This window comes from Solanum dulcamara, chromosome 10 (genome assembly GCF_947179165.1).
Source record: "Solanum dulcamara chromosome 10, daSolDulc1.2, whole genome shotgun sequence".
NCBI classification, from domain to species: Eukaryota; Viridiplantae; Streptophyta; class Magnoliopsida; order Solanales; family Solanaceae; genus Solanum; species Solanum dulcamara.
The window spans coordinates 69,869,972-69,885,299 of NC_077246.1; the positions used below are offsets into that span (position 1 = coordinate 69,869,972).

A 15,328-nucleotide genomic window follows, 5' to 3' on the forward strand; every position below is an offset into this window, starting at 1 on the left:
TTTAAAATTTTGACACATGTATATAAACCATATGATGTACTTTATTGAATTACCCTTTCTACTTCCTCAAATAAATAATTAATTACTATACACATCGTTGGAGTAGAATTTAAAAAATTCATGCCACCCTTTGTTTTTAAAGTAATAAAAAAATATTAAAAGGTTTTGCTATACAAAAACATACAGGATATGTTGACTACTAGACAATCTTTAATACAAGCACCACATTTTTGGACAAGAGATGAAAGAACTATAATACTGGGACAAATTCCATAGTTATATACTAGTTAATTGCTCTATACAGTTTGCTCTTTTCATTTTTTTTGGTGACTTTTATTGCATCTTGTAGATTCTGAACATATCGATAATGAACGGAGACGAACCAGAAGGCTGCCATCAACTAGGTGTAGGAACTCAATCATGTAGCAACTGTATCAGCAATGGCAGAGGAGAGGATAGTGCATAGGTGAGGTTCACCGTTTGGGCTCATTCAACGACTTACCCTCAAAGAATTCACTGAGCATACGGTCAAGATCTTCAGCTGAATATCTGACGTACTTTTGGGCGTTTCTACCACTCTCAACCAAAGGCCTGTCAAACAGGAAAAGAAGGCATTTTACATCATCTCAACTTTCCTAAGGAAAGCACTCCTTACGTTTCATTTTAACTGATAACTATTTCGGGAGTTAAAACAGTTTAAACGATTTCTTCATCCATCTTTTACGCATTTTCTGATCATAACATTCGTGATCTATATTACTCTATGTACTTTCTATGTAAATTATATCTGGGAAAGCCTAAAGAATGGATTTTTACCGGAAATTAGAAGGTTATATTCTTCTACTAATGCAACTTACTTGAAGAATGAAAACATGTCAAATGACCGAACAACTTTCTAGCTACATCATGTTGGAGTTCACAAAAAACAAGCATGTAAGAGAGAAACGAAGCAAAATCAAATTAAACATACCCAAAGCGTTTAATGAAGGATCTGTATGCAGGCAGCAAAACTTCAGCGACTGCAAGCCTCAATGACTCTCGCAACTCAGTATCTGGAACAGCCCATTGAGTTTGCCTTTGATGAAGCTCTTCAAACTGTGCATTGAATATCTTCAACCTGATAATGAGAAACAAGAAGTTTTCAGACCAGAAACAAGATTTGATCATGACTGTCAACAGAAATTCATAAAATAAGAAACCTGAGATCCTACCTATCTCTTACAGTCGATCTTGAAACTCCACTACTATTTTGTCCATCTACACCACTAGAGTTGCTGCCTCCAGATGATGTTAGCCCTTGAATCGATAGACATTGAAGGATCTACTCAAGAATAAAGCAAGGTGTTGATTAGGACAATCATATGTGAATTCCATATTTTATGTAAACTGTGATCATGTTCATGGCATCACATAATTCCATCATCTGGAAAAAATTAGGCAGTTCAAAAAAAGCAGGAAATTTGCACAAAATTTAGTTTAAAGAGGCAACTCTAATTTCTTTAACAAGTGAAAGCAATGCAATCATCACTCTAACTGAGACCATAGTCATAGACAAGTAATGAAGCAGTGAAAAACAGCATAATCAGAAAGATTAATGCCCATTATCACCAGAAAAAACAATCCTTTATGGTACTGAAATTAACTTGACCTGACTTGGAGAAGCTCTAATATGTTTAACTTGGTTCAAAAAAATCAGATTTGAATTGGTCTCCTCCCTTCCTTAACCCCTCCTCTACCCCCACCCCCTACACACAATTTTTTCCCATTTTTTTGAGGCAGAGAATCAGGAGGGCAAAGCGAGATGATAAATACCTTCGCCCAAGCAATTCTTTTATATTGATTTGCATGTTGCTGTACAACTCTCCGGTGTCTTTGCACCCAGTCATCCCCTAATAAATCTTTGGCTTCAGACCTAGAAGCAACAAAGGATAAGCACCCCACCATAAAGCAATGCATACAACAACCTTTGAATCTTCACCCCGATGTATATTAGTTCAACAAACCTGCGCACAGATCTGACCATATAGTGAATATTGTTCATAAGGAACAAGTGAGTCAGAGCAGAATCTTTGTACTGCTTAGATTTCCCATCCAAATTGGTCTGAAGAGCCTGCATTATGTGCATTGTAACAGCAGCTAGCTGAGAATTTGAATCTCCTCCATTTTCAAATTCTTGGAATAGTTGTTTCAATGTTGATTGATAGCTGGGAAAAAAAAGTGCAACTCGTCAAGGCAATTATATCAACAAAGACTGATAGCTAATCTACAGGGTGTTCCTTTCCACAAAAAGAGAATATAGAGGGTTTCAATTGTTGATTCCAACTGATTTATCCACCCTCGAAGCTGAAAAAAACAAAGAAATCCAGAGCTTATCCAGAAACCATCACAATTAGAGTCAACTTTATCTACTGTGCTGCTAGCACGAATGTTCATATTATGGCACATTAAAGAGTCCTTGGGACACCCCGCTTGGAAGGTACTCATACTAGTGAGGAAGACGTGCTAAACCAGTAATATCCCCCTGGAAGAAGGAAGCTATTATCTGAATTTGCTTTCATGCATACAAGGAAGAAAAGAACACATTATATAGTTGAGTTTACTTACTCAAACAGGAACTTCACATAATTAATCACATAGCTAGTCAAGGGATGAACAGTTCCATCTGAGACAGCAGTTTTGGTTGCATCTTTCTCAACTGCTTCTTCAAAATCACCAAAGGTTTCTTGGGCTGTCTGGGCAAGCTGCTTTGTCAAACCAAAGGCAGATTCCCTAATTTCATTGCAAGCTTTACCTCTGAAAAGTGATTCAATCTGCAGAAGACGCAATATCTTCATCTTATATGTACATATGCAGACCAGAAGACTAGAGAAAGATTCTAACGTCAACAACAAAAGAGTAGAGTCATGAAAGATTCAAGGATGGACTAAGATATTTAAGGAGATTTGGATGGGGAAAAAAAGACATAGGATATGGTGGGGTAGACTCGCACAGGGAGGCTATCTATGTAAAAGTTTAAAACTTAATTTTGGAACTTGTCGATGGTACTCATAAAAAATTATGAGTTATGATAGATCATTAAAGATTGTTGGTTGTATAACCGTAGATCTATAATAACTCACAGTTAGTATGCCAAAGAACAAGTGGCAAAGAGAGCCTGCATAGACATTATATCTAGGTCGAAGTAAAACCATATGCATATTAAGATTCTACAATATTTTACCTATGTTCTTCTTTTAATTGACTGATATTTCTAAAAAAATTTTTTTTTGAGATAAAGATATTTCTAAATGTTTACATGTCCTTGTTAACATATAGTAACAAATTTCCCTTGATAGGTACTGAACCGTGACTGCAATTTTAGTTACAGAGAAACAAAGTGGTAAAAAACCTTCTTCCAACTATGGAGAAAATTTCACCATGTTTTGTCCATACCTTTTGAAACTTAAATGTCTGAGATAATATTTTCTCTCGATAAAAAATAAATTTTCCACTAGTAGCAGACAAAGACGATGTCAAAACTCTGTATGTGATGATATTATTCTTATGATGTCTATTTGATAATCGGGGTCTTTAAGTATAAACAAACTAACTTGAGATTAGCAGATTACACATTGACCAGCTTGCTAGATAGCAGCTTTAAAAGTCTGTAGAAATAATTAGTCAAACTTGGATAATGATTTTAAGATAGCACAAAGCTTATTAGTAGCTAATAAAGAACCAGATCAAATTTGGTATATCTATGTCAAAAGACGTCTCCATGTGATATACAACATAACTGATTCCTCAATTAACAAGCATCATCCAGGATCTAAGAACTCCTTAGTTTTGCTTTTTTTGGTAGGTTCTACAAAATCTTGGTTGTAGAGCTCAAATTATACATTGTTAGTATATACACCATGAAATTTGTGCAACGGTCGACTGTGTGCTCTTGTCCTGTATTCCATGTAAGCATAATATAATGAATCAAATGCTTGTTTGCTAGTATGTCTCATACCTCTGAATGAAGTTCCCGCATTATTTCATACATATCTAGAAGCACAAATAACTTCTCAGGTGATCTTTTGCTCTTTGCAATTGCATCACCAAAACTAAGCAACACCGCAACACTCGCGGTAGTAACTTCAGCAAAACATTGGTCATTGAGTGAATCAAATCCTTCAAGAATTTGATCACACACCTTACGTTCCCCAGCAAATAACAGTTTGACCTGTTCAATTAACCATAAGAAAGTCAAAGGCAACCTTTTATCTACTTCCAGGGGAATTAGAGAAAACTTACAGCAATTCGCATAAAATGAATCCAATTTCCAATTTTAGCTTCCAGAACTTCCCATTGAAGCTTCTGAACATCATCTTTGCTAAGTTTTTCCACTCCCAAATTGCGAAGACTTTCTTCCAGTACGGGAGAACGTGTATCCCTAGTGAGACATTTATAAATCAAAAAAATAAGAAAAGGAATGAAATGAGGAAAGGAATCTATAAGTTCAAAACATATTGTTGCAATGTGCGTGTAAAAATTACCAAGAAACTACTACTTATGCTAAACAATAAGAGCACAGCCAAGAAACTTGTCCTGAAGTCACAGCTTTAAACTCCTCACCTTGGTCTCTCTATATGTAAATAAAAGAGTTCATTGAATGAAAAGGTACTTAAACCCAACTACTTATTTCCTTCTACTCTTCTATTTCCAGGCGGGTTTCAATATGAACAAAGTTGAAGCAACTAAAAGGTCTCCCATCTAGACAGAAAAGGGCATTATAGTTTTCACCTTTGAACTCCAAGTTAAAGGTGGAATGTGTTCTATTATAAAAAATTGAGATCGTAACTACACAGATTTACCAACTAGACTATATTATTGGAGGTTTTGAACAAGACTGAAGATTAGAGTTCTCTTTCTCTCTCACACACGATTGTTTTCAGTCAGCTTTTCTCCTTTTACTCCAGCCCTCCTCATAAACCAAAAGTGAGCTTCCCGGAGACTCCACCACCACCCATGTATGCACTATTGCGTTTGCTTTCTGTTGAGTTCTATAGAGTATTTAGATGTCCATTAGTAACTGAATCTTCAACCTGGAAATAGTTTTCATCTCATACCTAAGAATGAAATGGGCCATTTTCTTGGGACTGTAAAAGTTCAAGGCTTGAGTTTAGCAGTTTCTAGCCATGTCCAGGATTATTTGGCTTTGACAAGACAGTGCACAGCCCTAAAATATCCCCAATAGGAATGAGATGAAAAAATACATATATCTACATGGTATTATATTCTACATATAAAAAAAGAGCATCTTTACTGCTCTTGTTCTTGTTACTCCGGCATAAGAATATAAAAAGCCAGAATAACCATATTGATGTGCAACCCATATTTACCGCATTGGACATTTAAACTTCTCCAACAAGCAGAAACTGTATCAACTATTTATGAGTTCAACTCCAAACATTGCCAAAGCATGTAAGAAAGTTATCTCATCTTAAGCGTCACCTATTTTCTCTGCATGAACTGCTTAATCAAGAGAACACTTCAGCTTTTAGGCCAGTAGATTGATCTTTTCTCCAGGATATTATACAACGAGTATAACATTGTATAAGATCACATAGTTCATAGTTAAAAATAGAAATTTACCTGTATATTTTTACAAATTGCTGTTGGTGACCAGCTTGAACCATCTGTTGGGCTAAATCATGTAGTAAAGGCAGGATCCTTGGAGGTATAAGAGTTGGCGGTGTGTAGACAGTGTTTTCTGCACCATTCTGCTCAGCATTACTATTGGACAAATGACTCTTACCACTAGAGTCCTGGTGTCCAGGTGATGATGGTGGTCGCATTGAATTTGGGAGACACTCAAACAGAAGATCAGGTTCAACGGGTTTACTGAAAAATGTTAAATTCAGATTTAGTCAAAAAGCTCCATTGGAAGGTCAGGTAGCAGTATTTTGAAGCCTCCATTGGAGTACTGAAGGTTAAGAACATCGGCAAGACATAGGATTTTAGAACTTATAGCAGAACAAGGACATTCCTCACAAAAAGTGCCTCAAATGTCAAACCCAAAAATAGTACTACAGCATAATCACAATCTACAACCCAAATAAAGGTTAATTTCAAGAGTACTGAAACAACCATTTTAAATTCCTTGTAGGATTTTTATTTATTAATAAGGATTCAATTATTTGATGGTTATACGTCACCAATCTTTACATGAAAGATAGGAGAAAACTACAATTCCAATCAATGTTGATACTTGAATCTCAAATCAATCATAAATCTACAAATAGGTTTCCACGGAATTCCTGCCGTGAATGAATTTACATAAAAAAAAAACAAGAAACAAGATACGAATGAACTATAGAACTATAGAACTACACGTAGAATATGATGAAAACAGTAAAAATGTCAGCAAACCTATAAGATAACAAGAGCTGCTTAAACTCCTCTTCGAGCTTTGAAATAGCCTTGGTCAGCAAACTATTGGCATGATTGAGCACTCCATCGCTACTCTTGAAGCTTTTGTTGTTGCTGAAGAAGCGAATATTGTTTCTCAGCTGCTCAATTGCTTGAAGATAACTTTCTAGGTCCTCATGTGGCCCTTTAAGTATTTTAATTTCCACCTAAAACGAAGGTACCATTAATTAAGAAGTTCTAATTAAAGCAAGGTGCATTTAAGAGAGACCAACTTAACTGATAAAAATATCACAAAGAAAACAAGGATTCTTTGTACCTGATAAAGACAAAAAAGGACTACAATTTTGCAATGGATTTTTTTTTCACTTTCTCCAGCGAATTCAAATTCAGGTCCGGTCACTTCTCCGGCGAATTCAAATTCAAAAACAATTTGTCAATGGGAGAATTCAAATTCAAACCCTTGTGCTACCAATGTCTTTGGTTGGGTGGTCTAGTGTCTCTACCTATTGACTGTCCTCTTCTTCTAAAGAAGTTTACAAGTTGTTCCCCTTGAACCTTAAGATTTTGGGACTACAAATGCCATTGTACGGGTGTGGTTGTCCAATTTGCTCATCATTGTCCTCTCTCATCTCAAAGCTTTTTAAAGCATTTACAAACGGTGTGAATGTAGGGAAAAGAAGTTTCCATAACATCACAATGAGACTAAACTCTAATACCATGAAGAAATTCAAAAAGGAAATGGATACTGAAAACCAGGCTTTTCTTTCCTCTCCTGCATTCATGTACAAGGTGTATAATTATGCACTACACAAATATTATCCCTGTCAGCCTTCCAGGAAGATTATACTCATCTTATAACTTTGTATACATCAGAAACATATCACATAGATATTGGAGGAGAGTTTCTGTTTATCTTGAAGACAAGTCACACGTGAAGAGCCATCAGGTGGATTGGAGTCTTTACCTCTAACAAAGATCACCAAAACTCCTTTTCTACTAAATACAAGTACTCTTTGCTACTAAGTTCATGTTCAATTAAGGAAACTAAAAGGAGTATCTCTATCAGATCTAAGCAAATCAATGACATAACAAACATAAGAGGCTAAAGCAAACCTGACGAGAAATATCAAATTGGGACAGTATAACCTCAGCAGCCTTTAAAGTCTTGTCAATGTTTCCATGAGCCGTCCTAATAGCATGAGTTCTTATCTACAAAAGCAGATTGAGTACCAGTCAAGAAATGAACCAAAAATGAAATGATAAAAAATGTACTGCAATAAATTAAAAGTACTGCCCAAAATTAGATCAGGAAAAATAATACTATTGAAAAGGAATGAGTATGCCTAAAATGGAAACAAGAAATTAAACAAAACCAAGAATTGAATCACTTCAACATTCAGATCCGGTCCAACAAAAATCACCTATTTTTGTCAATTGTTCCTTTTTTCTCTAATAAGCTCTTTAAATTCAAAATAAAATGACCCCTTCCTTCCCTTTCTCTTTCCTCCTACATTTATCCTAAACCGACGCAAAACCAGGATTTAAAATTTATGGATTCAAAATACCACAATTTACTGAACATTTAAGTTATTGGATTAAAAACATAATATTTGATCATATACAGGGTTTGAGGCAAAACAACTAGGTTAGGCCGAACCCATAACTTCTATTGTGCATCCATCCCTAATGCTAACATAGTGTATGAGCTAATATTTGTGGATGGAACTCCACCCACTGTAAAAGTAACACAAGCAGAAGAACTGTGATTCGCACAAGCGCACACTCAGTAGATTTCATAACATATATATATATATATATATATAAAGAAATAAAAATGGCAGCCCGGTGCACTAAACTCCCCCTATGCACCTGCACAGAGTCCAAGAAAGGAACTGACCACAACGGTAGCCATCCCTGCATTTCTTCAAGAGACAAAACAATTGGGTTAGGCCAAACCCATAACTTCTTAAAAGCGCAGCTCAATGCACTAAGTGCGGCGGTCCATGAAAGAAACAGACTACAAGGGTCTATTATTCGCAGCATTTCTGCAGGAGGCAAAACAATTCGGTTAGGCCGAACCCATAACTTCTTCTACATTGCATCCACCCCTAATGCTAACAAGTAACACGGTATCCAAACTAGCTTGCTCCCACCTCAACTCAGAATAATCTATCAAACAATCTATTGCTACAATGCCAGGTAAACCTATAAGTGGGATCCAAAACCCCAAGATCTTTCACGTTGTTACTCTACAACAAACCAAATTCTTGATAGATCAAAATTTTCACAACATGGGTTATCATCCATTTGATACAAAATCAGAACTTTAAGTAAAAATCAGAACCTGGGTGGGACGCATAGCAGTTTCAAGAGCAGAAAGACGATGATCAAATGAACCCAAAATGTTCACTACATTGTCTGTAATGGACTGACTCTTCTGCAATGAATCTCTCATCATTCTTGCTCTTTCACTCAGTATATCAACACCAATCACTACCCCTCCAACCCCACCTGAGTTTCTTGGAATACCCATCTTCCACAATTGAGTTTTGTTGCAGGGAAGAAGGAAGATTTGGAGAAAAAATGATGGAAAATGAGGGGTTTTTTAGAGGGGGCGGGGGGGGGGGGGGTGGATGATGAAAGGGGTCCAATATTAGTTGAAAATGGTGGACTGATGTTTTATTTATTTTTTACTCAAAAGTGCATCTTTTTCTTTGGTTTTTCTAACAATGGTCAATTTGAAAAGGAAAAAAATATTATTGGGAATGTTTCTCTTTTTTTTTTCTTGTGTTAATATTATATATATATATATATATATATGATTGAATGTGTATCGAAAATAGTTATTTGTGTATACTTCACTCTTTTCATATTTTACATGTGAACTATATTGTTATATTATTGTCAGGGATAGATCCACGTATAGAGTATCGCGTGCTCAAGCACCTACTAATTCCAACGAAAACTTGGTATATGTTTATAAAAAATACTGATAAATCAATATAACCTATTTGCGAGCACCTATAAACCAAATAGTTTGATGGGTGCTTCACTGCTATTTGCTTCATTTTTTTCTTTATTATTTTTCCACTTTTCTATTTTTAGTATTAGATTTACTATCTAAACTATAAAAATATTAGTAAGCTTCTAGAAAGAAACACTTTTTAGTTAGTAATTTTACGTTAAAGAAAGTGAGCACCCATAACCTTCAAAGTTTGAATCCGTCTGATCTTCAAATCTTGAATTCGTCACTCGTTGTTGTTGTTTGTTATAATATGTGTTGTTATACTTCACTTATACCTATTTTGGGCTAATTCAATGTGATTTTGCTTTAGATTTGATATTTTAGCTTTAGGTCATCATTCCAATACATGCTATATAGATAGATTTTATAATGTATTTTTAAACATACTTTTGACAGATGAAGATCATTAAGAGTATTGTGTAACGGAAATTAATACAATTTTTTTTTTTTAATGTCGTTTGTATCTTTGATTACATGACACTCACATATTTTACGTATAACAGAGATTAATAAAGAGTAAGAAAAATTAGGCATGTTTCTTAAATCATTCTTAGTTTGTTTTATTTGTTCTTAATTATGCCCTTTATTTAAGTACTTAAGAGAAGTGTTTGATAAATAATGACATCTTAAACTTACTAATTATTATCCTCCATATCTTTCTTCTAAAGTTGGAATTATTTCACATTGATTATCCTTTACCTGATCAAAAGGATTTCCTAAATCTTTTTGGATTTTCCCCCACTTAATCTAGTATAAATTCACACAATATATATATATATAATTTCAATTTATCAATTTGCCTTTTTGTCTAGAATAAATTCTTTAGTATTTATGTCCGATGAGTTTTTTTCCCTCTATTTTATGAATTTATATCGGGTAAAGTTCACAAATAGCTATTCTTTTAGCCTTTTAAACTAAAAATAGCAATTGTCATAAAGTTCTGAATTTATTAGTGAAATTTTTAAAAAAATTCAAAGAAAAATAACAAAACAAAACTTGTTTCGCTTGTAGAGAAACTATCTCTTTCGTTTATTTGTTCGACCTTTTCATACCAAACTAAAATAATAACCATTATAAAGAATCATTTGGTGTAAAGTATAAGGTATAATAATCTTGAGATAAAATGTAGAATTATTTTATTCAGTGTTTAGTTAGGAGGTATTAGGTAGTTCTTGGATTATTTATCTCATTATTTATATTATGATGGTATAACTTATCCTGAAATAACTTGTTACTAACCAAACGATCCCTAAAAAAATGAAATTAGCTACGAATTTCATGGCGAAATTGCTTGTAACAAATATAATTTTTTTTTTAATTTATCAAAAAATTAAACAGCAAATTTTACTTTAACTACATAATTTATTCATCGTCAATTTCTAATATTTTTAAAGAAATAGTGAACGTTCACATTTTAAAATTTTAACACCAAACTAAATCAACTAATAAAAACACATCAATTTTTAAATCGACTCGACTCTTGAGTAAAATTTTAATTCTAGACATTAAATAGGGACATTACTTAAACACGTTTATTAGCATGAAGTATTAAATAAATGCAACTAATGAATAATAATCGATAAAAACTCTAAAATAAAATAAGGTAATTTAATTTTGTCCTACCAAATATTTTTTTTAAAAAAAAACAACTCCGAATGGCAATATCATCACTAGATGGAAAACTAAAATAAAATAAGGTCATTTCATTATACCAAACAAAAAATAAAATTATATTGACAGGAGGAGCAAAATATTTTACTTATAGATTACAAAATACATTTTTGTAACACAAATATAAAAAGAGAAAATTCATATAATATTATAAAATTATGAGTGATATATGATTTGTTACTACAATTCGAAACACTAGAGAAAATAGTTGTTTGCGGGGGAGGGGGGGGGGGCATCAATGGCAAAATCATTTAATAATAAAAAACTAAAATAAAATAAGGCAATTTTGTTACATCAAATAGATGTATAAAAAATAAAACTAACACACGAGCGAAAATTTATCTAGTAATTAAAAAAATAACTAAAAACAAGGCAATTTTGTTACACCAAAATAAACTTAAAAAAATAAGATTTGACACTTGAGGATCAAAATCTTCTACTTCTAGATTAAATAATACAATCCTATTACACAAATATAAATATAAGAGGTTTGTATAATATAGTATGAAATTACAAGGAATATATATAAATTACAAGTTGAAACCTCAGAGAATAAATTATGTGTAAAAGGAAAGGCGAACAAGGAGACAAACTTTGTTCCGCGCTACATTTTGCTTATCCTTTGCACCAAATCCTTTCTCTAACTCCATTCTAAGCCCATAAAAAGCACCAATTTTGTGACCATCACACCATTTTTTTCTCACTTTGTATATAAAACACAACCAATAAGAAAGCCATAGGCATGGTTCTCTAACTTTTATGTACAAGAGAGACCACCAAATAGCAACAATATTTGTTTATTGTGAGAGGGCTTTGGCATGGGCCTTAGCCTCTTCCTGCTCCAGCCTTTAAGTTTTTAGTTCCTACAATAACCTAAAAACAGTATTTTCGAACTCACCTGTAGAATTAAATATAAACAGCACATTAGTCGCATTATGAAAATCATTTAATATTATGAAAAATGAACTAGATAATAAATCGTGTAGTGACAGATTTAGAATTTTTAAATATATGGCAAACATGGTAGCTCAAGTGATCTATTTGTATGCATTACTAATTTCTTATCTAAGAAGTAATATTTGGATTGCAAAATAAAAGGGTGTTTGAGCATCAAATAGAGTGAATGTAGGTTCGTTCTTGATCGATTGATTCGATCGAAGTATGAAGGGGTTGATTGAAATTTGAGATCAGTCCAAGATTAAGGCCGAGCAACTAGCTGTTGTGTGACCTAATAGTCAATGAATTGAATTGTGAATCGCGAGGTTTAGTATTCAAATTATAGTGAAGGTAAAAGATGATTTATTCTCATCTGTTATAGCCTTAATGGACATAGCTACCGACACTTATAATGATTAGAGGTAGCAAATACTCGTGATTTAAATTGCAGTCCAAATGCATATAAGCTAACTTAGACAATTATTGTTACCCATATATATACAAGGTCATTGAACAAAGAAAGTCCATGAATTAAATACCTTTACATTAATCCATTCAAACATTTTGTTTTTCAATTCAAAACTCTTCCACAAATACATTTTCAAGACTTTCTTCAAAAAAAAAAACATTGTTAAAAGGTTGTCTTAATTACTAATAATATATAATTTACACCTTTCAATTAAACTGAGAAAAAAAAAGTAGTAGGGTTGTGAATGGTAATTTTGGTGATTCATAAAAAATTAGAAGAAAAATTTAATCCAATGAACTCAAAAATCATAAATAATTGATATGAAATAATACTAGTATTGAATCATCACCAAACAATAAGTAGATATTTTTGTTGCAATTTTAAGACAAATATTTTTATTTTCATTTTTTTAAAAAAAATACCTTTAATCCCTGAAAATGACCTTGTCCGCGATATCCATCAAAGGTTTCAGACAATCCGGTGAGAATTTTCTTGCAAACATGTGAGAATATGTAGAATTTGATTCCCGGAGCTTATAAATAAGGTCCGACGAAATCTCTGCCGGAAAATAAGTACGTGGGTGTCCATCGACACTCTCTGTCCAATTGACACGTGTCAAAGTATATTGTGTGCAGCCTTTAGGATCCTCCATAGACAAAAGTGTAGGAAAATAATGTTCCTCTGGGTAACATGAATCCTCATTCAAACAAGTCATTCTAAATTTCCTCCATAATCTCCTATCCCTAATCACCACTAATGCATGTCTTCTTGTGAGGACAAAGAATTGTGACCCGAACCGGAACCGATCGAACGGTACCTCGGGTAGCATTGCACTCTGGCCTCGTGCAACGTAACGATCCCACATGTACGACTCATTGGATAGTATTTGAATGAAGCTACGATATTCAGGAAATTGAGATCGAAAGAGAGAATTGTAAATAAAGTTGAATGAATGTAAAGGGATGCAATGTTGTGATACGAGGGAAAAATAGGAATTTAATGGGTCGTCTAAGAGGGCAGTCGCCATAAGACGTCGAGCTGCAGATATTAAGGTCGGGGAGGCACGTCGGGTTCGCTTGGATGCGATGAAGCGGCCTTTGAAGATGCGTCCGCTAGGTGGAGAAATCTTGGCTGAGGGATCTGCATGGATGTAAATGTTGAAAAGATCATCATGATTGGCGAAAAAACGGTCCCAGAGAGGGGCAAAATGAAGATCGGTGTTGGTGAGGAAGAGAAACGCGATCTTCATACGGGGATGGGTGGTGCCAAGTCGTGAGATGGCACCACCGCTTCCGTCAATTGAAGCTAGGGTTGCACGACGAAACAAGGCAAGATCATCAAGTTCATCAGGAATCGAGATCTCGACGTGTTTAGGTGGAAAGATTTGTGGCGCGAATAGAAAAAGGAGAGGGAATGATAACAAAAGTGCAAAGGATATAACAAAGGGTGTGTTAAACATAGCCACCCTTTATGTAAAACATAAGAATTATAAGGGAAAGCAACAACAACAATAACAAAGAGGAAAAGATAGATAGATAGATATAAGAAGATGATTAATTGAATGTGTTATTTACAATGTGATGAAGGATTTTGGTCACAAGGAGGAATTGGAAATGTTATTACTAAATTCTAAAGGGAACAAAGAGGAGGAAGGAATTAGAAGCCAAAAAAGGTTGGAATTTTTTGGATAATGAAGAAGAAAATTAGAGAATGGTGCCATGATAATTCACGAAAAGGAAAGGTAATGGTATTATCAAGGTAGTTGGGATTTTAATTTGTCTCAGCTTCCTATTCTTTAGGTGGACATGGTAGGATGTGAGTTATTTTAGGAAACAAACACACTCTAGAATTTTTTTTACTAAAGTCAAAACTTTGGTTCAATAAATAACAACTCTTAATTTTTGCACTTAAAAGATTTAAATGCCAGGAGCAGCTATTGCTTGTACTGGACTCTCTTCCTAGTTACTTCCGCTTTTTTCGAAAGATCAACGTATGGAGTGAAGAAGCTCGCTCTTGCTTTCCACATGCCAGCCCGGTTGATTCTTTTTTAAAAAAAGAAAAATCATCTCATAGCTGATTAGTGGTATAGCGTGAAGGATGGTCAATTAAATCGAATATTCTTTATAAAAAATTATACTAAATTTATAAAAATAACACTATATATATAATAGATTACACACGCAATTATCTGAGTGACCTGATTGTATACTATTTCTTTTAACAACCGATAATATAATGAACTTAAAATCTAGGATGAATAATATTGTTAGTCCCTCAGTTATTGATAATTATGATTTTAGTTCTTATAATATCAGATTAATTATATTTAACCTTCAATTAAGTGAAACATATACGTTTTGTCTCTTTGCTTGTTAAAATTCACAAATTTATCATAATTACCAATTGTTTAATCACTTAATTACCTTACATTAAGCTTGTACAAGTATAATTTTACAAGTGCAGTTTGGATAGTATAAAATGTATGTAATTTTTATCCTTATCTTTGTGAGGTAGAGAGGTTGTTTCCAATAGATCCTCGACTCAAAAGAAAAAATATTCATCACATGATTGTATGAAAACGTTAAGCTTGTATTATTACTTCATATTTAACAACAATATAATTGTAAAAATAGTTCAAATAAAAAAATATATATATATATATATAAATAAAAAAAATTACTTCAATTAATTCGAGGTTAAATATGCCTTGTCAAATATCATAAGGACTAAAATCAAAATTTACCAATAATTAAGAGAGCCAAAATACTATTATCCCTAATTTCTATATCAAATATTTCAACGTCTGAGAATATATATGTTTATGATTTATT

At 33.5% G+C, this 15,328-nt stretch overlaps 2 protein-coding genes across 2 annotated transcripts; both read right to left on the reverse strand.

Annotated features, from left to right (window-relative positions):
• Positions 1 to 129: 129 nt before the first annotated feature.
• On the reverse strand, positions 130 to 9,034 carry LOC129870552 (exocyst complex component EXO70A1-like). Its single transcript, XM_055945371.1, has 12 exons — positions 8,741 to 9,034; positions 7,510 to 7,605; positions 6,397 to 6,602; positions 5,620 to 5,868; positions 4,279 to 4,417; positions 3,995 to 4,207; positions 2,605 to 2,810; positions 2,004 to 2,204; positions 1,813 to 1,912; positions 1,212 to 1,321; positions 971 to 1,117; positions 130 to 591 (listed from the first exon to the last, which is right to left on the reverse strand). Exons 1-12 carry the CDS (start codon positions 8,927 to 8,929, stop codon positions 474 to 476), a joined length of 1,974 nt encoding a protein of 657 aa, XP_055801346.1. The 5' UTR covers positions 8,930 to 9,034; the 3' UTR covers positions 130 to 473.
• A 3,887-nt stretch (positions 9,035 to 12,921) lies between these two features.
• LOC129904952 (glycosyltransferase BC10-like) lies at positions 12,922 to 13,956 on the reverse strand. The gene has a single exon (XM_055980360.1). The coding sequence runs from the start codon at positions 13,954 to 13,956 to the stop codon at positions 12,922 to 12,924; it is 1,035 nt and encodes a 344-aa protein (XP_055836335.1).
• Positions 13,957 to 15,328: the final 1,372 nt, after the last annotated feature.

Bases quoted from the DNA above. Each gene is read 5' to 3' on its own strand.
- LOC129870552 (XM_055945371.1), bottom strand. From the start codon at position 8,929: ATGGGTATTCCAAGAAACTCAGGTGGGGTTGGAGGGGTAGTGATTGGT. The intron at 7,606-8,740 runs GTTCTGATTTTT...CTGCTTTTGTAG, and splicing joins CTGCTATGCGTCCCACCCAG to ATAAGAACTCATGCTATTAG. The intron at 4,418-5,619 runs GTAAATTTCTAT...ATGTCTCACTAG, and splicing joins CAATTTGTAAAAATATACAG to GGATACACGTTCTCCCGTAC.
- LOC129904952 (XM_055980360.1), bottom strand. From the start codon at position 13,956: ATGTTTAACACACCCTTTGTTATATCCTTTGCACTTTTGTTATCATTC.